The 23,566-nt window shown below is 44.1% G+C and overlaps 1 protein-coding gene across 3 annotated transcripts in view; it reads left to right on the top strand.

Moving 5' to 3' along the window:
* NT5C2 (5'-nucleotidase, cytosolic II) overlaps positions 1-23,566 on the top strand; it is a 59,716-nt gene that overhangs the window by 31,862 nt on the left and 4,288 nt on the right. For all 3 annotated transcript variants that reach the window (XM_066554211.1, XM_066554213.1, XM_066554212.1), the window contains exons 4-13: positions 14,098-14,215; positions 15,479-15,574; positions 16,857-16,948; positions 17,140-17,197; positions 18,439-18,532; positions 19,548-19,601; positions 20,715-20,798; positions 21,547-21,588; positions 22,772-22,879; positions 23,200-23,266. In XM_066554211.1, coding sequence (XP_066410308.1) covers positions 14,098-14,215; positions 15,479-15,574; positions 16,857-16,948; positions 17,140-17,197; positions 18,439-18,532; positions 19,548-19,601; positions 20,715-20,798; positions 21,547-21,588; positions 22,772-22,879; positions 23,200-23,266 — 813 coding nt within the window. The remainder of the gene's footprint in view (positions 1-14,097; positions 14,216-15,478; positions 15,575-16,856; positions 16,949-17,139; positions 17,198-18,438; positions 18,533-19,547; positions 19,602-20,714; positions 20,799-21,546; positions 21,589-22,771; positions 22,880-23,199; positions 23,267-23,566) is intronic.

Here is a 23,566-nt window from a genome sequence, read left to right as displayed (position 1 = left end):
GTCTTGTCTCTTTCTTCTTTCCAAATCAATGACCACTGGTAGCACCAAAAGTCTTCCTTAGGAGGTGGTTCTGTACCAGGAAACTCAGAGTCATTTCATGTATATTGAACTTTAGAAGCTTGAGACAGTTTTGTTTCTGTACCTTATGAATTTAAGGACACAGATCATACTTACAATAGCCATCTTTTCTGTCTAGAATAATCTAATTTTGGTAGGGACATGGCATTTGCATTTTGAAGTCTGTAGTAACAGCTCCATGCACACACTGCAGTGATCGTGTTCTACTACCAGCATGTCTGAGAATGTCAGCTTGCCAGCTGAGAGCAGTTTTAGTATCATCATGTTACATTGCACATAAAATACAATTTCATGTGTTAATTTATAGAGTAGTACTTCTTAGAAGTATTAAATTAAAGAACATTTAACTCAGAATTTAAAAGAATTCAAGGCTATCTGATACAGCATTTCCACAGTGATTTTGTTTGCTTTCAAGCCAAAATTAGGTTAAACTTCAAATTCTTGTAAATAACTCCTCTTTTCCCCGATTGTGCTTGTCTCTTTCCTTGCACAGGGTTGAGAAATACTGTTAATGGTTGGGTTGGGCAAACAAAGTCTTTCTGTGTAGAAGAGCCTGAAGGTTTTAGCTTTTTTGTCTGAGAAATGATGGACCTTAAATAGCTGAATTTGTAATCACAGTGATTACATCTAGAATTAATTTTGACTGCTGGGAAAATAAAATGAAAGCAAATTGAAATAACTCTCACAGGTTTTAGACTTCTTGTTTTCCCATAAAGGGTTGTTGTTGTATTCTCATGGGGTGAAGAAGATCTCTTATGTGTATGGAAACTCCCAAATCTTCCTAGGTTAATGTTCTAGATACAGTAATACTAGAGGCTCAGAAATCTGCGTTATGTATGAAATTGGCTGTCCTCTTCCTATTCAGTCTCTTTGGGAATCACATTTAGTACATAAAATAATGCTTTTTAAAGCTAGGTGTTACTGGGAAGCAAGTGGAGGGAGCAGGAAGAGCAGCCGGGGTTGACTGTGGTTTGTGTGCTTAGTTAAGTAGTTTCTGTTTAAAGGCTTGCTGCAGTTGACACAAGCAGGAGTCATCAGCTATTTCAGCCCTTGCTGTTAGTGGAGGTTCAGACAAGTTTCTGTGATGTTATGCAGCCCTTCATTCCCTGCCTCTGACCTTGCTGCCTGCCAGCCTGGGAGCGAGGCCCTGCCAGTTCCCTACGGTGCTCCTTGGGAAGCCATGGCATTACACCCAGGGCTGAATTTGCTGTCAGGGCAGAACTGAGAATTATTGAACAATTCCTGTTTAAATTAGAGAGAATTGAGGTCCTATTGCTGTTATTTTTTGTTTGCTAAATAGTAGTTTCATTTATTATCTGACTGATTCATCTCTGCTTATTCATCCAGCCAGAAGAACAACAGTCACTAACAATTCTGGTCTGCCTGCCTGTTTTCACCAGTACTGTCAAAACTGCTCATGCTTTGGTAAAGGAAAATGTTGCATGCAATCCAAAAGATTCACAGCCTTCTCCATTTTGTGTTTATTGCTAAGTGCAGAAAGTAAAATAAAGGTATGTCAGTGGAGAGTCTTCACTGTGACACTCACCTGAGCCTGAGGAGTTGGTGACACCCATTGGAAATGCAGCAGAGAGAGATTGGTTTCACACAGCATTTTATTTGGCTGCTTCCTACTCAGTATGAGCTACACTTAATTATTGGATCTGGATCCAAATAATGCAGGAGGCCTTGGCATTACCAGCTCTTAAATGGGACAGGCTGCACAATGAGGTGATGGATAGATGTCCCTTGACAGGAGCAGAGCTAAAGCAGTGGGGTTCCCAAACTGACTGTAATTTCACACTGGGCTGTTGGCAGATGGAGAGGGATAGTAAGAATTACAAACTCAATTGTGCTTGAAAAGATTCCTCTGTGACTACTCTTCTTCTTCAAAAGTTACAGCCTTGTTGAAAGTTTATCTTCTATCTCTGAAGTAGATAAGAGATAATACCAGTAGACAGGATGCTTTCATTTGGAATACTTTTCCTGTGCTTAATTCATTGCTGCTTCTGAGTTCTCCAGAAAGGGATAATGAAATTATCAATGGCTGCTGAAAATGGTTTCAATAAAAAAGGAGGGGAAATGAGGCTTGAGAAATACTGGTTTTATTGTGTGCAAATGTGATTAATGCAACATAATCTGATTGGAATATAGCTTGTGTCCTGGAAACATTGCCAATTTAATGCCAAGGTTTGGTGTACTGCAAAGATTTTATTGCAAAATTGCTTATGCTTTCAGCTTGTAGCATTTCCCTTCTCATCACATTGGAAAAGATATGGGAAAGACAGGTTCCCAACTCAATCCAAAGTGCAACATGCATAAACAGGTTTTGTCCTTTCCTTGGGTAGGTGTCCGTGTCAAAGCCATCCTTGCAATTTGGAAGAGGAAATTTTTTCACACTCTCATCTGAGTTTTTAAATGCTTTCCTGTTGACTCTGGAAAAGACACACTCAGCCAGAAGGCAGAATTGGATTGTTGCTGTGTGTGATCTGGGAGAAACTGTGACAGCAGAATTGAGAACTGGTTCTTCAGTCCATCTACGGTTTTTACTGTAGCAGTCTGTCAGGTTCCTGTGTTTCAGTTTTGTTTAATTTTCATGAGAAATGGGACTGATGAATTTGTACCTTGTATGAAAAAAATTCTGGATGGCACAAATGAAAAACAAATCATAAATGTGGGAGTTTTATACATGAAAGATTGAGCTGAATACTTAAACTACTGAGCTTGTAAACAGCTGCAGTCTATCTGGATGTCAGCTCAGGCGCTGTTATTGTCTGTTCATTAGTGCTGAACTCTAATGCAAGTGTTCTAACGAGGCACTCCTGCTTAGGTTAAATGTTTGCCTTTAGTTTCATCGTGATGTAAGGACCACAGGCTTTGAGGCTCTTTTGGGGAGATACTAAGCAGTTTTGCTTCTTTCCCAGTTTGCTGGATAATGCAGTTATTGTGTCATGCAGAAATAATGTGGTGGCTGGAGAAGGGAGTTGGTAGATGTGCAGGAGAAGCCTTCCAACTCTCCTAGCCAGGACTGGGAGATGCCCTGACTGTTGCACATCTGCTGTCTGCCTTTTCACATTTGCACATTGCCAGTTTGACAGGTGCAGATTTTGCAGATTTCAGAGGCAGGGTTAGCCATTGGTGTGTTAAAGCTAAAGGCAGACGGAGAAGCCAAATTGTTCCAAGTATGCTTTGAGCTGGATGTCTTTTCAAATACCAGTGCAGTGATTATTGTCCCTGCTCTCTTTGTGTTGCTGCTCTTCAGAGCCTGACCATTTAAAGCTGTGTAATGAGCAAATGAGCTCTGGAGCTGTGGGATCTCACATGCTGGCATTGGGAATGAGGAGTGGAGAGAGCATGTGGTGCTTGCTCTGTCCCAGTAAATCACTGACTGACAAACTGCTAATCTGCTGTCTGTGGATTCTTGAAGAATCACGGTGATAAACAGAAGCTGCTGAAAGAACGAGTCTTCACAGTGTAAGGAAAGTTTCAAAAGCTGCTATATTCTGTTTTCTTGCTCTTAAAAACAAGATGATAACACCAAGCTGGGTCAGCAGGCTGTTAGTATTCCAAGGAAGGCTCGATGAAAATAGGGAGGCATTTTTCAATCTAATCGACCCCCTTATCTAGTAATCCTAATACCACAACAGAAGTACTATTAAGTTGCAAATACCCTTCTGATGACTCCAACAGCTTACTCTGTAGGAGGAACCAAAGCTGAGAGTACAGAAGGCTTTAACTCTGAGATCACATGTGTGCCATTGCTTTGTGAATGCCTTATTTTAGCACTACAGAAAAACTTGTGTGTGTGGCTTCTTGCCAGCACGGGCACTTGTGCTGCATCTCAGCCCAGGTGCACACTGTTAAACAAATGTATAGCCTTGGAGGCTCACTCTCTTCAGTCAATATGGAGAAAAATAAGAAGCTGAATCTGTTTGGATGCTGATAAACCTGAAAAATGCCTTAGATATTTTATTTAAATGACTTCTAGACCTTTTAGTAATTTGCTTCTTATTTCTAGATGATAGAAAATTATGTTTGAACCTGAAGCCCAAGCAACTATTTCTTCCCTGTTCATAAGTCTTTACTGAAGAACTAAGCCCATATTTTGGCAAAGTAGTTTGTTTCCATGGAAATGCAGGGATATTTCCAATATGGGATTATAACTCACAGTGGGCTGTATCTGAGAGAGGTAAATTGTGAAGGCCATTTGTTAAGCACAGAAAGCATTCTCTTGTGTCAGGGAAACTAAAAATTTCCTGTGAAAGAAGAGGTGATTCTGTAGTAATTTTTAAAATATTAATCCAGTGCAAAGGAAAGTCACTAGTTATGTCAACTATTAAAATACAGACAAACTGAAGTTTCCTTGAAATGCAGAGTCTGAGTTGCTTCTCTCAACATGAACAATGTGACCTCAGTGCTGCTGTTCTTACCTCAAGCCATTCATTTTTATTCAGCAGAAGAAATCTTTCCAACACTAAGCTCTGCTCTGCCAGCCTCTGAGGCATATTCAAACAGCCCAAATCTTTGTTACATTGAAGGCAAACAAAGTGCAGCAGCAGAGAGCTAAAAATATCTGGAATTTACCAATGAGAGCACTAATAAGCCTGCTTTGGGAAGAGTTAAAGCTGATGATACTTGACAACACTTGTTTTTAATACAAGCAGAAAGGCAACAACAACCTGAGGTGTGGACCCAGCAATTCAGAGCCAGGCTGCACACACAGCGCTGTGTCAGTCCTTGAAGCAACAACAAATCCTGTCTTCACACAGCCTGTTAGCATGCAGAGCAGGAGAAGGGGAGCTGATAGAGTTCCAGGTTAGAGGTTTTAGAGCTGAAAGCTCTGCTGAGCACTTGGGGATGTTTGCAGGAGCGTTAGAGGGAAGGAATTTTCCACTGCTCTTAGGCTGCAGTGGGTGCTCTGCTTCGGCTGGGGACTGCAGAGCCCTGGTGCTGCCCTGGAGGGGAGCTCTGCTTTCCAGCCAGAGCCCCGAGTTTGGTGTGGTCAGAAAAGGGTGCCAGGGAGCCACTGGAGCTCACATCCAAAGATTTCAACCCTCTGATGATTAGTGAACCTTGCCTTAGTTTCTGTTATCAGATTTACTGTCAAAAACATCTGTGGGCACAAAGGCGCTGTGCAAGATCTGGCTGCTCATGCAGGGCACAGCAGCTCGTGTGTTAAGCATACAAAAGTGTTCTGGGATGTACCTGGAGGTTTTGTCAAGGTATTGTTTGCTGATCACTACAGACACATAATTTCTAATGAAATAGAAAAGGTACATTAAATATTGGAGTGTGCTTTAAAGCTAAGCTTTGCCTTACTGCCCAGGTCACTTCTATGTTTGAAAAGGTTTCTATGGGTAAGTGAAAATTATATTCAATCTGGCAGTAGTTTCTTCTCATTTAGACTGAAAAAATAAAAATTCAAAGAAACAAACCAATGTTGTTACCCATTTTGTTTGGTATTATGAAAAGTCAATTTAAATATAGGCTGAAATGCTGCAATTCTGCTTTCCATAGTACCGTACATTTTAATTTATGGTTAAGTGCTTAAAATCAAACCCCAGGAGACAAGAGGACTGGAGACTGTTCCTAATTGGTTTTCAACTCATTTTGACTGTAGACAAACCCTTTATGGTCACAGTTCAGCCGAGTTCATAAACAAATGGCAAGTCAGAAGTTCACCACGTTCCTAATTGAAAACATGTGAGTTGTCCCATGGATTTCATTTGGGATTTCTTGTGGTTGCAGCCAGGCACGTTTACCACTTTGTCAGTTTGTTTACAGGCACTGAGCTCCCAGGTCAGCACAGCACAAAGGTGCTCATTGCCTGCACACAGGGCACATGTTTATGTGGGCAGAGATGACCCAAACCACTGCTGGACACACCAGAGCTTTAAATAGGAGTGTTTTTGCCCTCATGGCCAGTGAGGATACTGTGAGTGAAATGCCTTCAGTGGCTGTGGCAGGAGCTGAGGATAACACTTGATGTGTCATTGGAAAGAGAGATACAAGGGAAGGGGATTTGGAGGTCTGTGCTTATCCCCATTTCTGGGATTGCCAGCCCAGCTGAGTATTTCTACAGAGGGTCCCACAGTAGAGGTACCTCTGCAGGGTCTGTAGTTCTCATGGGAAAGAAAATCCTCAGCTTTATTTCCAGTGCAAAGTGACAGCACCCTGCCAGGCTGTGCAAGCCAAGCGTGAGCCTGGGCTCCCATCAGAGCTGAGCAGTCTGACTGCACTGTCAAAACTGAGGGTAGTTAACACCCAGGTGTGAAACTTAAACATGACATTCGGATTCCTTCCTGTGTAAGTAATGAATTATTTTAACATGGAGAGCAGCATAGCTTGAGAAACCTTAGCATTCCCCTTTTGTTGCATTTCAGTGGCAGTGCCTGACAATACCTGCCTGATTAGAAAAGGCCCTGTAACACAGAGGCTGAAGTCATTACTATGCTGGAGCAGAAATCCTCCTCCTTTCCTCTTGTATATCAAAAGTGGCATTGCTCTGTAACAAATTTTAAAGATAAGATGCCCTGAAAGGAGGGTCAGTGTGTAGAGGTCAGATAGCATTCCTCACTACCTGATTCCTTCTGGGGATCATCAGAGACCTCTGGCCCTACAGCTGAGACACTTTCCTCATACTATGGCAGCATGTGAAATGCTTGCCCAACACTTAAACACTTGCCCAACACTTAAAATGTACTTAAAGTACATTTAATTGGTATTGTTATTTCAGTAGGGTTTGGTTTTTAATTAAGTCAAGTGTCCCAAACACCTCCAGGACTGGTCACTGGCTGCTTCCCTCTGGAATCTCAGCTGGAGTTGCAGATTAGATGATCAGAATTGCCAAGGAATGAGTATTTGGAGCTTGTGTGAAATAGCCAGTGGCGGTGATATTGTGGAGGGGTGACTGTCACAGACACAGTGTAGTGGACAGCAAATGCCTGACTGTGGAGCCATGTGTAGAGGAGATATTGACAGAATGCTGAATTCTGGGGATAGATCTATCCTGTTCTGGGACCGCTAGGATCTCATTTGATAGACATTGTTGAGGCAGGACACATAGAAATTTGTACTGTTGCAGGGAGTGGGTTTGTAAGAGGGGATCTCAGTCCTCAAGGCTTTAACTGAGCAGTTTTTGTCAGTACACCACTGATACAAATCTGTTCCTAATACTCACTTGCATACTTGGTGAACCAAACCCACTGCACATTACTTATTTGTGGTGCAATTCAGAGCAACACTTCGATCTTGCTGTGTAAGTCAGGTTTGTGTAATTTCAGAAATGTATTTGTACAAGCTTAATTATGCATGTTGTGCCTGAGACATATAAATCTGGATCATGGCAGCTCTCCACCTGCCCATGTATGTCCCTAACTGCCTGATTTGCATGCCTTACTCACTGGAGAATAAGCAGCAACTGAAAAAACCTGTTTTTAGTTATTTTGCTTTCATTTCTTCAAGAGTTAACACAAAGTAGTTGGGCTGCATTTCCTGTGCTTCAGAGAAAAGGCAAAACCCTGTGCATTATGTGTCTACATTTTGGCTTATCTGTCTTTGTGTGACCTCTGGAGAACCCAGAGAGTAGGTAGCATTTCTCAAGACTGAGTATTCGTTAAAGCTTTTTGCAACCCTTTTGGAGGAGGTCATCACCTCTAGTTGAAGAAATACTGATCTTATCTGGACAGCTGCAAGTCAACAGCACAGACAGCATGGGGAGCACAGCACCTGCGTGGGGAAGGGCTCGAGACAGAGTGTGCCCAAGGGATCAGAGCAGGGATGCACCACCTGCAGGAAGCTCCTGTCAAGTGCCCTGACAGTGTGGGTTTGGTTTGGGGGGCATCACAAGCACCTCTCCCATGGCTGCTCTTGCCTTCCAGCTGGGAGGAAAGGCAGGTGAGGAGTTGGGAGATGGAAGGGATGAAACTCCTTCAGGAGGTGGTAGGGCGTCATAAGAGAGCAACAGATGGAGAAAAACCAGAGGCAGGTGCAAATGGTGCTTCAGGTCATCGTTTAGTGGTTCTGGCTCTGCCTCTCTGCCCAGAGGAGCTGCTCTCCCTGCAGGCTTCTGTTGTAGCAACTTCCTGATCTTGTTTTTCCCTTCCTAAATGAAGGTTCTGGTGAAGGGCAGCTGCTTCCTCAAAGCTGCCTCGGTGGTATGAGAAGTCAGTGTGTTGTCACTATTCCCAATTCAGGGCTTTTCCCAGCACCAAATCCATAGTGATTGGAAATAAAATGGCAGGCAGGACTGCTGGCAGGTGTGCAGTTTGAGACAGCAAATACATCTCACAAATGGGAGGCAACTGAAGCAGTGCAGAAAGGGGTCATCATTTTAACTTCAACTCCTGCTTCTCTCCCAAGATCCATGAGTACCTTGCAAGAAGTATTGGCATGGAACAAACCATGTCACATCTTCAATGAGAAACACCCTTGCCTGAATTTTTGTGTGTGGGAGCAGCAAGGGAAGATACGGGCAGCCCCTAAAGGGTTTTCTCCTCCCCACAGCTTAAGCAGAGCCATCACATGTACTTCAGCCTTCCCCAGCTATTCATTTTGAAACAAAACAGGCCTTAAACGTTTATTTTCAGAGAAGCCTTCCAGGAGGTCTGCATACTTTTGTGGGTCATTTTTGCAACATCATTCCAACCAGTTCAGCTCTGTATTTAGTGCAAATTGGATCTCAGAGATAATTCTTGATTACTCCGTGCATACCTGTAAGCTGCAAAGTATCCCCGGCGTTCTCCCTGTGTGTGCTTGCCAGTGAGAGCCCTGCAGAGCTGCTCTGTGTGCAGGTTTGGTGCTGGTTGTGCTGTGGTGCTGTGCCTGTGACAGCCCACGTGTGTCCCAGGGTACATTTAAGTGCAGACGTGTCCACAGACTGACCCCGTGTGTGAGGCTCTCCCTGGGAGCACCTGCAAGGTGTAGGGCAAAATTCTCTTCTCAGCTTCCCAGAGTAGCTCCTGACTCGGTCTCCCAAGCCTCCTGCATTGACACATGCAGGCATTGTATGGTGTGAAAGGGTGTCCTGAAAGGAGTGAATTGTCACTGACTGAGGAATGGACCATAATGGCAAAGCCGCAAAAAGAGCACAAGACCTTTTCTTGAACCAGTTCCTCTGTGTCTGAGAGAAACATGAAGGATTTGTACCACCTGGCAATGTGCTTGTAGCCTCTTCCTCCTAATTATCCCTGAGCTGATGATCTAAGACTGCTTTGTGGATATGAGGACAGAATTTTGCCTGTGGGATGCACGATTACCAACTGTGCCTCTTCTGTAAATCAGTTGTAAGTGTATTTGGAATAACTGCCAGGCCAGCTTCTAAGCTTGCCAGAGGACAGAGCTCCAGCAGACACAGTCCCACATGGCACAGAGCTGTTGCAGTTTTAAAATCAGTCTGATTTTTTTCTTTAACAGGGGAGCCCAGTGTAACTCCGTCAAGCCTGGAGTGACACTCTGAATCTGCATCTGCCTCATGTGAGTTAAAATCCTGGCAGCAGCATTTTGCATAAGCTGGAGCCTCTGTAGAGAGCTTTTTTTTCTTTTTCTTTTTTTTTTTCCTTTTCAGGAAGCCTATAAAATTGTAACTGTATGTGTCTTGGCAGCAAAGGTAAACACAATCACACAAATGCATGAGAATTGCATACCTTACTGCACAACCCCTGCTCATTCCAGACCAGCTTCCCTGCTAGCACGTCCTGTGTCAGTCAGGGATCACTCATCACAGACCTGAAGGCTTGCAGTGTTCACTCTGGGGTACTGCTTTTTACCTTTTAATGGTGTATTGTTAAGCCAGGTAATGGTATTAAGAGGAAGTTGGAATGCTGTCAACTGGCTTCTGTTTTTTTAAAACCTTTAATTGTTTTCTTTCCACCCCGGTTGCATAATCCATGAGCACTGGGTGCTGATTGCCCTGTGCTGCTGAAGCATCTGCCTTTGTTGGAACAGGACTATTAAAATAACAATTCCTCTGGAGCTGAGGACTGCCATCAAGCAGTAAGAAAAAGAAGTAGCTCGTGCTTTGGTTTTACTGTCATCCCATGTGTGTTGGGCAAGGATGGTGTGAAACTGTGTTTGTGGCTCTGCCTCCTCCCCTGTCACAGAGCTGGGAATGCTCAGAGACTTCGCCCTTCTCAGCTGGGTGAAAGAGCTGGGCACAGGAGACTGCGTGGCAAATAGCTGAATTAATGATGTGGCCATGACACACAAACTATCTCCATCAGAGGTAACAGGATTCAGCAACCAAGTCTGAGGGAGGGGATATTCAGCAAAGTTTAAAACCATGTTTTCATCACGCAGCTGCAGGAAAAAGTATTGATCTGTCCTCTCCACTCTGTTTCCTCATGGCTGCCTGAAGACATGAGAGAGAGCAACCAGCCCCGAGTATGATAATATGTGAATTTGAAATAATGTGAATATGTGAATATTGAAATAATGGAGTAACACCTGTAACTGGGGCATCTTCCCCAAATGTGCTGCCAGAGTTGCAGTGATGTCAGCCTGTCCTTTCTGGATCTGAGGAGGTGGATGGTTTGTTTGCCCAGAGGAAGCTCCAGTTACTCAAATGGGCTTATGAGAAATGTCAGGGGGTTCGTTCCAGGTGATGCAGGCAGTGCTGTGGTGTAGGGTGCTGTCAGGGTGGCCTCAGAGAGCTCTCAGTCTCTTCCCAGCTGTGTGTGTAATTAAAGGAAAGTTTACCTGGAACAGTAAGTGTGCTGGTAACTAGAGAACATTTATTGTCCTTTCAGGAGTCCAGTTTCCTGCGTCTCTGTTTAGTTCATGTGTCAAGGCGAAGGCTCTCATTTTCCAGATATCATGGAGTAGTAGAAAGATAGAGATGGGATCTGAGGCATGAATGAGCTAATAGTTTAGTGTTATTCAAAGAGACATGAAGGAAGCAAAATCTAGGGCTTGAGAGGTAAGGGGAATAACTGTGCCCACAAAATAAACATTTAGATTAATCCTAATTAATGTACTGCCTCAGCAGAGACTTGGGATGATGAAGGCTGAGGTTGATACCTCTTCTTCAGCCTTTTTCCTAATGGTGCTTCAGCTTGTTTTCTCAGAGAGTTAAAAGGAGGTCTGTGGTGATTTTCTAAGATGGAGAGGCAAATACAGAAAGCAATAAATTGAACAAGCATATTTTGTGAGCAGCTGACCTTGTGTCCCACACAGCTGTTCCCTGGTGGAGTGTTAGAAAGATACACAGATTGCTCATCAGAAAGCCCTACAATTTCCCTGGAAAGGCTCTGCTGGAGCTGTGGATGAACCACTTCTGCTTGTCCAGAGGAGATGCCAGTGGGCTCCTGCCCAGGTTCCTGTGTGGGCACCATCACTGTGGTTAATGACTTAAGAAAGAGCAGGGCTTCCTCAGAGAGATGTTTTGTTGGCAGTGATGTATTATGGATTAAGTTGGTAGCAAGGTCCATTTCCCAGGGGGCTGAGAAGGAGGAGTGCAGCAGCTTCCTGGACAGAGTGGGGGATTGGAGATTGGAGTCTGTTTCACTTAACGGGGAGCTGTACAGAGCTTTGACATTCTGAGAACGTGTGCAGGTGTACTTACAAGAGTTTTCCTTGGGAAGTGCCTTTACTGTCCTGAATCAGAGGAATTCCTTGTTCCAGATGATGCTCTGGTGTCACTCTCACAATTTTGTTCATCACCTAACTGCCTATTGCTCCCTCCAACTCTAGCTCACTCCCCAGAACTGCCTTGTCAGTCACTGCTTTCCTCATTAGCTGTGCCTTTTGATTGCTTATTCCTATCTATAGCTCGATCAATCTTTTCTTTCCTAAAGGATAGAAGAGACTACGTGCATTGAATGTTGTATTATGTTGTTGGTGTTTGCCATTGGTATAATATTGCTTGGAGATTTTGATAACTGCTTTATTGATTTGAGTTACCTGTTTAAGACCATTACAGGTTTGCTTATTACATTTTTAATGCTGTTCGTTTAATGGGGAAAATTAACTCTTGGGATTCTGGTACTTTTTAGGTTATTAAGAGAAACAGGAGCCCTCTGTCATGGGTACTGTGATCTCAGTCTTCTGACAGTCTTGTTTCATCTAAAGCCATTGCCCTTTTATTTATTTTTTTAAAATATTTTATATATTTTCTTTTTCCTCTCAGATTAAATTTCTGTATCCCACACACTATATATATGCTGGTGATTACTGGACAAAGTATAGACAATATGTATTAATATGTACATGAGGGCCACAAATGTGTTGGATCTCTCTCAGGAAAAGCAGTCTGTCCTCTAATGAGTTTACTGTGTAACTTGCACATTTTCAGCTAAATTTGAAATATTCAAATGTTGGAGGCAGTTGGACCCATTGAACCCATGGTAACCCTCATTGCAGTCAAGGGTTGTATTTATTTATCTCAGGACCAGTTTAAGACAGCAACATTATGGTATCCCACTCCTAAGGGGAAGGGAGCACCCAGGATTTGTAAGTGCTCGTGGTTGAAAGGAATGATGAAAGTCAGAGGGTCCACAGAAGCTTACAAAGTTTAGTTAGTAAATTATACTTGGCATGAGAATTGGTGTGTTAATCCCTGACCTTCTAGTATAAGCACACAGCAGTGGGGGTTGGATAAAGGGGTAGGGTAAAGGGGAAGAGAGAAAGGAAGAATGCAGGAAAAAGAGATCCCCAGTCCTGGCAGCAGCACTGCTGAGGTGCCTGGTGTCCTGGGGCACACACACCCCAGGGCTTTGTGGCAGTATCTTTTTATAGATGAGTCTTCCCCACCTTGAAAACAGGGCTCTTGTTTTCTATGGAAATCAGTTACCATGTGCACTCCATTCTTCCAGACCTTTCTGAAAATGGATTGGAGGGTCTTGGGTGGTCTTGAGTTCCTCCATACAGTCCATGCCTGCTTCTCAACCTCATTCCTGCACTGGAGCTGTGCTGTGCTTATCTCTGGGAGCCAGAGCAAGGACATTTGCCCCAGAAAAGTGCTGTCCTTACCTCCACATAGCCCCCTTCTCCAGCCACATCCTGTTCTTTCTCACAACATGTTATTACCAACAATCTCTGGCTGTTATTACCAACAATCCTTACTCAGCTTCAGGACTATCCAGCTGTCTCAGTGTTTGAAACATGCACATTAGCCCCTTATCTTCTGGGCTCATGCAGACGTGCAGTGAGCGTAAACACCCTGCCAGAGAAACCCTGTGATTTCCATCTGTCCTGATTGCCTTTTAGTTGTAATTTAATGATCTGATTAAACAGTAACATTTTCAGCACATGGGAAGGTCATTTGCAGGAAGAAGAGAGGCTGCATGGTAGGAATGACTTAGTTGAACAAGTCCATTTCTTTTGCATGGAGTGAAGGGAAGGTGTGTGTCCCAGATGAGCAGCTCCTCTGACATGTGAGAGCAGTGAGCTTGCTTTAAAAAGTAGCATTTTGATGCACAAGGGTAATAATGAACAGATTTTTTGCAGTTCCATATGGTGTTATTAACAAGCAAATCATATGTTAACCTGACAGCTCTACCTTCATGCTAACTTAGTCTGCAGCAAACATTAATTCCCCTGATATGAAATCTGGAGCAATACTGAACTTTGGGATTGTATCCAGAGCAGTTACAGTAGCACAGAAGTGATGAATTTCAGGCTTTCTAACCTCCAATTTATTGGTTTCTTTATCAGTTTGCAAAAACATAGCAAACCAAAACCCTGTTGGAGCAGATACAACAGGGAGTGTTCATGCATCTGCCTAACAGGACTGCAGGGAGAGGAGCTGCTGTTTGAAATACATTTTTCCTGATGCAGAGAGCTGTGATGAACTGATGGATATTTCATCTGGTGCACTCTGCTGCTGAAATTGAAACCGCAGCTCTGCTTCACTGCAGCCCTGGGGCAGGAGCTGATTCCACCATGCTCTGGGCTGGGGAACCCGAGGCATCAAAGGAGGGAAGGGTATGTGGAGGAGGGAGAATGGGTACATTACTTTTAATTGCCTTCTTGTTTAATCCCCTAGCAGTTTACAAATTTTCTAACTGAAATCTCATCTTGGTACAGTGTATAAATCCCCTGAATACGAATCTCTTGGATTTGACCTGACCGTAGAAAGATTAGTTTCCATTGGATACCCTCATGAGCTGCTCAATTTTGTGTATGATCCTGCATTCCCTACCAGGTAAATGACTCGTGGATACCAACCCTGCTTGCTCCAGACCCCCAGTGCTTGCTCTGTGAAGTTCACAGGCAGCATGTGAGGCCAGCTTTCCAGTTGTGGGTGTGAAGCCTATGGCTGGCCACAGATCATGGGGAAGGGGGAAGACTAATCCAGTGTGGGGGGGGCCTTTGTGCACATGGACCCTCGCCAGCAAAGAGGGAGTGTGCAAAAAAAACCCAAAAAACCCTACTGAAAACATGGGCCAAAAATAGCCCTTCATAGCAAAGACAGCAGAGACACAATTGGATTGGGAGTGAAATCAGAATCAGGGGGAGGATGAGCCTTTACTGTCCAAGAGGCTGTTGGGATGTCTCAGAACATTTTTCTTTAATGATTTTAATTAGTAGTGTTGTGGTGCATAAGACATCCTGAAAATTAAGGTGACAGTAAACAAGAATAGAAGTGGGACCAATCAAGTTTTCTTGTCAAGATGAATCAAATGTCAAAACCACTTGATTTAGTAACTTTTTTATTTTATAATTTTACACTAAGTTAATGGTGCAAAATTACTCAATTCCTATATTTACTCTTCTGGTGGCAGAGGTAAAAAGGACATTATTTTGAACAAAGCTTTTGATCTAACTCTGCACCTCCAAGTTCTTTCCACTTGTGCCTTTGCTGGATTTTGCTTCTTTGACTCCTTTGGAGTTTCTTTACAAAAGACTGGACCAGAGGGTCTGTTGATTTGTTCCAGTTTTGGTCTGGCAGCCTCCTTCCTTCCCTCCTCTCAGCACATTTTACACTGAGAGTTGCTGCTGGCTGTGCCCTTGCCTGTAACAAGGCATAGCCCTCACAAACCTGTGATGAGAGCTCTGTTAAATCCACCACCTTCATCCCAGGGAGGGGACAGAAGGGATATCTCTGTGGGAAGGCTGTGTTTGCCACATGCAAGCTGCTAGATAAATGAGACAGAGTCAGAACCGGTCCAAAGTGATGTGCCATGGTCACATGCCCCATCTGGCTTTGTCTGTGACAGAGCCATGAAAAAGCAGAGAGAAATTCCTTTTTCACACCTCACTGTTCCCTGCAGCCTGTCAGGGGTGTCAGGTTTGTAACCCTGTGGAAGAGGCCCACAGCTCCCCTGGTAGATACACATTACAGCAGCTCTGTTCTGATGCCCCATGCCAAGTGAGCAAAGCTGTTCTAGAGCTCTTCTAGCTGCTGTTAAAATGGTCACCCCTTAATGCACTTGCCTTTTCATATCCTAAATTGCTTTCTTGACAGAGGCCTGGTGTTTGACACCCACTATGGAAATCTGCTGAAAGTTGATGCCTATGGGAACCTCCTAGTATGTGCACATGGCTTTAATTTCCTCAGAGGGTGAGTGCAGACTCTTGGCTGTTCTTTTTGACTTAATTCACTCTATTGTGTCAGTGATCCTCAGGGCACCCATTGTATATGGAGTCACAGGGACTCTACTAACAGCAGAGGCTGTGTTGGTGTTCCTGCAGTTCCAGGATCAGCTGTGGGTGAACTGAGGGTCTCAGGTACAGCAACAGCCCAGATGTTTACAAGGGCTGTGCCACCACAGGCACATCTGTAGCGAGCTGGGAATAGAGGAACATGTGCTGTGGGGAAGAGTTGGGGTCATCCAGGGGTTCTTCACCTGTCCTGGCACAGTTTAACATCAGCAGCTTGTCAGTCAAGACAAAGCCATTGTATGTGCCCCATGAGACTGTCAGCTCCACAGCCATTGCTAAGAAAGTTTGAGGGCCTGAGCTGGTTTGGGGTAGGAACAATCTTTTTCTACCCCTTCATGTTTCTGACCTTTGAGGGTGTCAGAACTGAGCATTGCCCACCATTTCCTGCAGCCTTCCCTGGCTGCTTGTGTCTTGTCCCAGAGAAGGTGCTTTAGGAAGCAGAGAGGATTGCACTGCCGCGTTCCTGATGTGTCCCAGCAAATCCTCACTCCCACATTCCTGCTGCAAGGGCATATGAATGGAAGGCAAGGCAAGCTCAGGGGCCCCAGATGACAAACCTTGTCATTGCAGGCCTCTCTTAAGTCCTTGCATCAGGACTCCAAAAAAGCCTTTATGTGTGCATTCAAGTTCCTCTTTGAGCCTAAAATGATCTTCAGTAACTCCAGAAATTAGGGAGACCAGAATAATGATATGAGTTCAGTCACTGCCACCCTGCTGATGAATTGCAGAGGGCCCCACACACACCTCCTGCAGCAGAACCCTGCACACCCCTGGCTGAGAGCTGCTGGGAGAGTGGAGAACAACACATGGAAAGTGGGGGAGAGTTTAAGATAAGCAAACAATGAAAGTGCAGATGATTTAAAGCATCCTCCTAGCCAGCAGCATGGGGCTTAAGGTCAAGCTGTGGACTCTGGACCACTCTGTGTCCCTGGATAGGCTCAGTTTGCTGACTCAGCAATGAGGACTTGGTCCTGGCTCTGCTGGAGTCAACATGGCCCAGGGAACACCCCTGGATGCACTTTTGCTCTTCTGCCAACAGTGCATGTGGGGAAACTGGGTGTTGATTAAAGCACAGCAGACTTTGGTTAGTGAACCCTGCTACAACTCTGTTTTGCAGGTCAGCACATTTTATCTTCTTTATGTTTTGTGGTTTCACTCTTCTCCACTTTATTTATTCTCAGGCCTGAAACACGGGAGCAATATCCAAATAAATTTATCCAGAGGGATGACACAGATAGATTTTACATTTTGAACACATTATTCAATCTACCAGGTGAGTCTAATGGGAGCCAACACAGGCCTCTTTCTGTGCCTTTTAAGCTAATAAAGCTTTGCTGATGTCGTACTCTGCTTTTCCATTTGGGTTTTTTTTGCATGAATTTTCTTCCTTTGGGCACAAGGGCTGAAGCTAGCTGGCTGTATGATGTTATCCATGTCTCATAATCTCACTCTGTTTCCTTGCAGAGACCTACCTGTTGGCTTGCCTGGTGGATTTCTTTACTAACTGTGACCGGTACACGAGGTTCGTATTCCCTCCACTCTGAGATGATGATGATGGAACAGGAAGATTGATATTAATTTATACAAGAGCAATACAGGACAGGTGGAGCTGCTCTTAATATCAAAACCTAAGTGGTTTTGGTGGGCCTCCTATAATTTTGGGGTGCTATGTTGATCTGTGTGTACAGCAGAGGCTGTTACGAAGGTTTCCTTCAAGGGTACAGCAGAACCAGTGTACTGACTGACATTGGTATTTGGGGCAGCATCTAGGACTGCACACTTTTTACAGGGTGATTACAGGCACCATTCAGTTCATTTTGAACCTGTCCATTGGAGCCGTATCTGAGCTGGTAACTGAAAGGCTGAATTTCCTCAGCCAGTTACCACAAGTGCTTCATGTCATAATAAAGGACATGGCACACTTAGAGGTGAAGTCCTCAGTGTGGTATAAAAGGCTGTTTGTGCAGCAGGAGTATTTACCTTGCTGTCAAAAACATACAAGCATAAAAACAAACCACACAAGCTGTGGTTTGAACTAGCAGATGTGAATGCTCCTGTGCTGCTCATCACCTCATGTAATGGGTCATCTTTGCACGTATGTGAGTGGAAGGCAAAGGTTTAATGTGATTTCACCTGGGAGCAGAGGAACTGTTTATGCTGGCAATCCATCAGGTGAAGTACCTTTTCTCAGGAGAGGCATGATGATTGCTGTCATAATAAATACAGCTCTGTGTAATCCTCCTTGATTTCTTCTGATGCAAGCTGTCATGCTGTCTCAAAGATACCTCCAGAGTATCTTGTAATTTCTAATGTTAATTCTAAGTGTTCAGCACAGAAGCAGTTCCTCCTCTCAGCAACATTGCATTTAGTTGATTTCCATGACTCTCCCTTCTTCAGTGCTGGAAAGAGGGAGAAGGAGCACCACTGTTTATTTCCTCAGTACCATTCATCTTCTGTTAAATGCTGCAAATGGCATTTTTGCAGTTTTCTGCAGTCTTTTTACCTTCTTGTAATGTGGGTGAGAAGTAAGAGTTACAGTCACAGAAAGCTGTGGTACTGCCATGGAGGCATAGACATTCCTGGTCCTGTTAAACTGTGGTTGTAGCTTTCTTTCAAGCCTGAGATGCAGTAAAGTAGTAGATAAGAAACCATGATGGTAAGATGAAAACACAAGCTCCAAACAGCGTTTTGAACTGTCTTGCTCCTTGGTGTGTTTCTTACCTGCTGTGACTGACTGCTAAAATCTCTCCTGTCTCCTCACAGCTGTGAAACAGGGTTTAAGGATGGAGACCTCTTCATGTCCTTCAGGAGCATGTTCCAGGATGTCAGAGATGCTGTTGACTGGGTTCATTACAAGGTGACTGCAAGAACTCCTTGGGATGTGTGTGGTTGTAACTGGGTTGGAGGGGCTGGGTTGGAATTCCTGAGTTCAGATGTTCTCTGCCTGCTCTGGGCAAGGGCCTTGCTTGGCCGCCTAGTGAGTAAATAATAGATTGCAATTGTATGGGAGTAAGTCAAGATCTCAGCTGCCCTCCTAGTATGGGAACATATCTGGCTTGGCTTCCTATTCCTTTTTATTGTGCCCAGATTTAATTTTTGTACTGTAATTCATGGGTTTTAGAGTGTGATGCCATGAGGGTATTTGCACTTCAAGTCCACAACTTGTACATTGTCCTAATTATTAAAGCAATATTCTACTGCAAATTGTTTACATTGGCACTATCCTATGTTGTCTAAAAAGTACTGGCATTAAAGAGAGAAATAGATCAGCTGTTCTCTAATTAGAGAAAAGCATTTCATCTTCTGCACACACTTGTGCACAAATTTAGAAAATAATTTTGTGAGCATTAGCATATGGCTAAAGTCTTGATTTTCTTGTTCTCCCTCATTCAAGCAATGTGTTGGATGGGATGGAGAACCATCACAGGAGAACTCTGCTCACAGTTGTACTTGTGGTGGTCCTTTTACCCATGTAGAAGTCAGGAATCTATTTTTCTTTCCTTATGCAGTGTTGTGTGATACATGTTGGAGTTGGCCTTTGACTAAAGCATTATGGTCAGTGTTGGAGACAGGTCGTTAACTGTCTTGTTTGGTATGGCAAATCTATTTTTTGTTTGTTTCTATTGTATTCCCTTCTGAAAGGGTTAAAATGCTGTTGAAGTGGATTATTTACCATGGTGAGGGAATCGATGGATCACAGAGTTTGTGATGGTCCCTGCTACTCAAAGCCTCTCATCTCTAGAGTCACTGGTTCAGATTCGCCCTGGTTTGTACTTTCACAGCATTTTAAAGTGTGAAAGTTGGCATTACTTTGTTGTCTCTTACATCATACGTTTCCATGACCTCACTGGGTTCTGTTGTTTCTATTTCAGGGATCGCTTAAGGAAAAGACCCTTGAGAATCTGGAGAAGTACGTGGTGAAAGATGTAAGTGTGAAGTTACTTTACTTGTGCTATGTGACATTCAGTACTGACTAAGCAGGCAAGAAATAAACATGCTGATTTGCTTTACTAAATCACAAAATGATAAGGCTGTGATTTCTATCGTAATAACCAAAGACAAAGTGGAAAGTTCAGATGCAGCCTTTATTCTAAGCCAGTGATCCACATGATTTTGTATTGATGTGCACAGTTTTGTACATAAAATGTAAAAGCCAGAGGAAATGTTATCAAGGTGAGCACACTGGCAGAGCTCATGTTGTTTCTTTCAGTGGTGAAAGCAACTGTGTTCCCTGCCCATGTTTTTCTGCCCAAGCAAACCTCTCTTTAAAAAGCAACAGTTGAGCATCTTTTTAGCCACATGACAAGAAAGTTACACTTAGCCATGAGGGACAGTTCTGAAAGACTCACCAGTGTCTAGTCTCTTGAGACCCCCAAAATGTGTGTTCAGCACATCTAATTGAGCAAGCTCCAGTGGTTCCCTTACTCCTGCCATCTCTGCAGTGTGCAAGGCCTCTCAGGACCACTCACAGAGTAAGTATTTTTTAGTTTAGGTGAGCTCTGTGATAGATTATCACTTTAAAGCAGTTAACCTTGTTTCTAGTTACACGCCTACAGAATTCTTAGGTAAGTGTTCAGTGAGGTAATCAGCTATTTTGGCAATGGACTGAGATTTCAGATTCAATAAAAATAGCCCCAGGAATAAATTCTCCCTAATTTGAGGTTGGAATTATAATGCGTTCCAACTTGTGGCTCGTGAGCTCAGATTTCACCTGCCTCTGGGCCCATTTCGGGAACGGACTTGGAGCTGGAGCAGATCGGTGGGAGCAGCACAGGGTGCCTGGCACTGTGGTTGGCAAAGGCACTGCAGCCCTGCTGAGCCCTTCCCCCTCGCCTTCCTCCCCTGGGCTGTGCTCTGGAGGGGTTACCTGGATGGACCAGCAGCTTTCCTGGCTCTGGCCAGTGCACAACACGTGAGTTTGCTTGCTTGATGGTTTGATTTGCCTTTTCTTTGTCTGGTGGGATCATAGTTGAGTGTTTTTCCCATGATGCATGTATGTAACTTTGGTGTGTGACTTGGATGTTCCCCTTGGCTTCCAGGGGAAGCTGCCACTGCTGCTCAGCCGCATGAATGAAGTGGGGAAGGTGTTTCTGGTCACAAACAGCGACTATAAATACACAGACGTAAGTGCTGCTTGAATTGCTGAGTTGGTATTTCATGGAATAAGCAGAAGCCCAGCCAGTCATTTGGATGGGTTTTGATGGGACATCTTCTGGTGGAGAATTGTGTGTTTTCTAATCTACTTGTAGGGTGGGTTAGTGGAGGATGCAGATGAAGCCTTGAGTCTCCTTTTGTCATCCTGGTTCTGGCACTGAGCTAGTACGGGCCTGGTTTAAGGCCCTCTGTGCTTCACTCAGTTCCTCAGCAATTGAAAGGCTGTAAGGGAAAGTGATACTCAGTTTTGGATTTTAGCATCCTTTAAAATGCAGACTTTCCTTTCAAGTGAGATAGATAGTCTGAGTACAGACAGGTCACCAAACCAAGGTCCTGGAGAGGTCTGAGATCCAGAAAAGGCTGTCTGTTAAGCTGAGAAATAAACACGGTTACTTCCAACTCCAGATGAATGTCAGGAGTGTTGCAACACTGCCAATCTAAAGATTTATCTGCCATTTTAAAGCATTGCAAGATATGCCTGAAGCAGTGTGCAGCTTTCTGAGGCAGCTGTGTTATTTGGTTATAAAAACTACTGGTTTGATTCCTATCATTGTCCTGTTCCATTCATTTTGTCTCCAAATCTTATGCTGACTTCTGTGTAAATTCTAAAAATAAAATTCTGTAATCTGAAAAGATAAAATCAGAAAGCATGCTTTATAAACTACACAAATGCATGTATAAAAGCACACATTTGAATGCTTTCTTTCTCTCTTTTAGAAAATTATGACTTACTTGTTTGACTTTCCACATGGACCAAAGGTATGTGAACTCTAGACTGCAGTTGCAGTAGACACTGATGTGCCTAATTATCTGTGTAGCTGGAAAGCATTTTAATCCTGCTTCATCGGCTGCGTGGGATTAGTTGCTTTAATCTGGTTAAAATACACTTGCTGTTTTGTGTCCTGTTTGAATGGGATCAAAGCAAATACAATATAACAAAAAGAAAAGGGGCATCATCTGGTCTCAAATGATAATCTGTGTTAATGATAACATTATTTCAATGATAAAACGTTTCAACTGTGGCATTTTGTAGATAGATTTCTTAGAAATCATGCACAATTATTTAGATGTTCTTTAAAAAAGCCATGATGGGAAGGAAATAGTTTTATAAAACAGCAGAAATGTTTATGGCTGATTTTGCCTTAATTATCGTAATTCCAGAAGTTTGTCATGCTGCTTTTTTTTTGCCTTTTTTTTTTCCCTGAGAGCAAGACTCAGCCCTGCAGCTTTTGGAGAAAGGTTCATGATACAAATTTATACTGCTCTTTCAGTCTCCCAATGAGAGGCTATCTCATGTTCAAAAGATGTGTTCTCATACTGCTTTAAAAGCAGAAGGCAGCCAAGAGGGAAATTTTGAGAGCACAGATACTCACCACAATTAATAGCTAAAGAAGCCCCTTGCTGTGGTCTTGATCTCACAAAGTGCAGAAACATGGAGCAGAAAGGGCTTGGTATCCTTTGGGCAGGGCTGTGATTCAAAGCCATGCTCTGTGGAATGGAGTCCAGGCATTTTCCCACTCATGGCAAAAGCACCAGCATGGCCTTGTAAGCTGAAGCTGTGGAGTTGCATGTGTCTGGATCCATGCAGGATGTCACCTTCAGAACAGTGACAGGGTGTCATTTACAGCATCTTTTTACATGGCAGCTGTGCCCTGACAGAGATGGCAGCTGTGCCCTGACAGGGATGTTCAGGGCTGTTCTCCTGTCTCACACCATGGCCTCAGCCTCCACTGCTAGGACTGGGATGGGATGGGCTTGTGCAAAAGGGAATGCTTTAGGAGATGGTGCTGGCAACTCAGCATTGCCCCACGGGGGGTATGAGCTCAGGGATTTTGATGGACCAGAAATGTCACAAGGTTATGGCTGTGGACACCGACACTCCAGTTAAACTCTGTGGGCTTTTTTGTGTTCCTGACTCTGTGGTTTGTTTTTGCCTTTGTAGCCTGGGAGTGCCCATCGGCCATGGCAGTCCTACTTTGACCTGATCCTGGTGGATGCACGAAAACCCCTCTTCTTTGGGGAAGGCACTGTATTGCGGCAGGTGGACACGGTGAGTGGCCAGTGCAGGGCACCTCCATGGCTGCAGGGCTCCTGCACCTCTTCTATGGCATCTCTCAGGGACAGTGGGCAATGCAGTGTTTGGACAGGACCTACCCTAGAGGTTGTGGGCTGGAGTCTCCTCTAAGTCATTCCTGAGCAACCCCATCACCTCAAGGCTTCCCTAACATACTGCAGGTGACAGTAGGAAAGCCACCTCTGGGCTGCTTGGGAGCGAGACAGACAGACAAAGAGTGACATATCAATGGTATCAATATAGGAAAGATCCGGACCATCAGCTGTTCAGCACTAACACAACACCTCCTTCCACAGGTGACCGGGAAGCTGAAGATTGGTACTTACACTGGCCCGCTGCAGCACGGCATTGTGTACTCGGGAGGTGAGGCAGGAGCCCTTCTTGTTGTGTAGAGTGGCTCTGATGTGGCCTTCACCCACTCCAGCTGTGAGAGGACTTGTGCCAGGCAAGGCTGTGCTTCCCAAAGTGCAACAGAACAGGTGCAGCACACTGCACCAGAAGCTCTCCATGCTCAGAGCTGCACAGTGCAGGGAAGAGATGGACCCGTTCCTCCTCAAGTGTCCTTTTCTTCCTTGCCAGGAAGGGTCTGGGAAATGCCTGCAGGGCTTGTGGTGGAGAGGTGGCTGCACCTGGCCCAGTGCAGTGTCCCCAGCTGTACTTCAA

Source organism: Molothrus aeneus, chromosome 8 (assembly GCF_037042795.1).
Source record: "Molothrus aeneus isolate 106 chromosome 8, BPBGC_Maene_1.0, whole genome shotgun sequence".
NCBI lineage: Eukaryota > Metazoa > Chordata > Aves > Passeriformes > Icteridae > Molothrus > Molothrus aeneus.
This window is presented reverse-complemented; position numbering and strand designations above follow the sequence as displayed.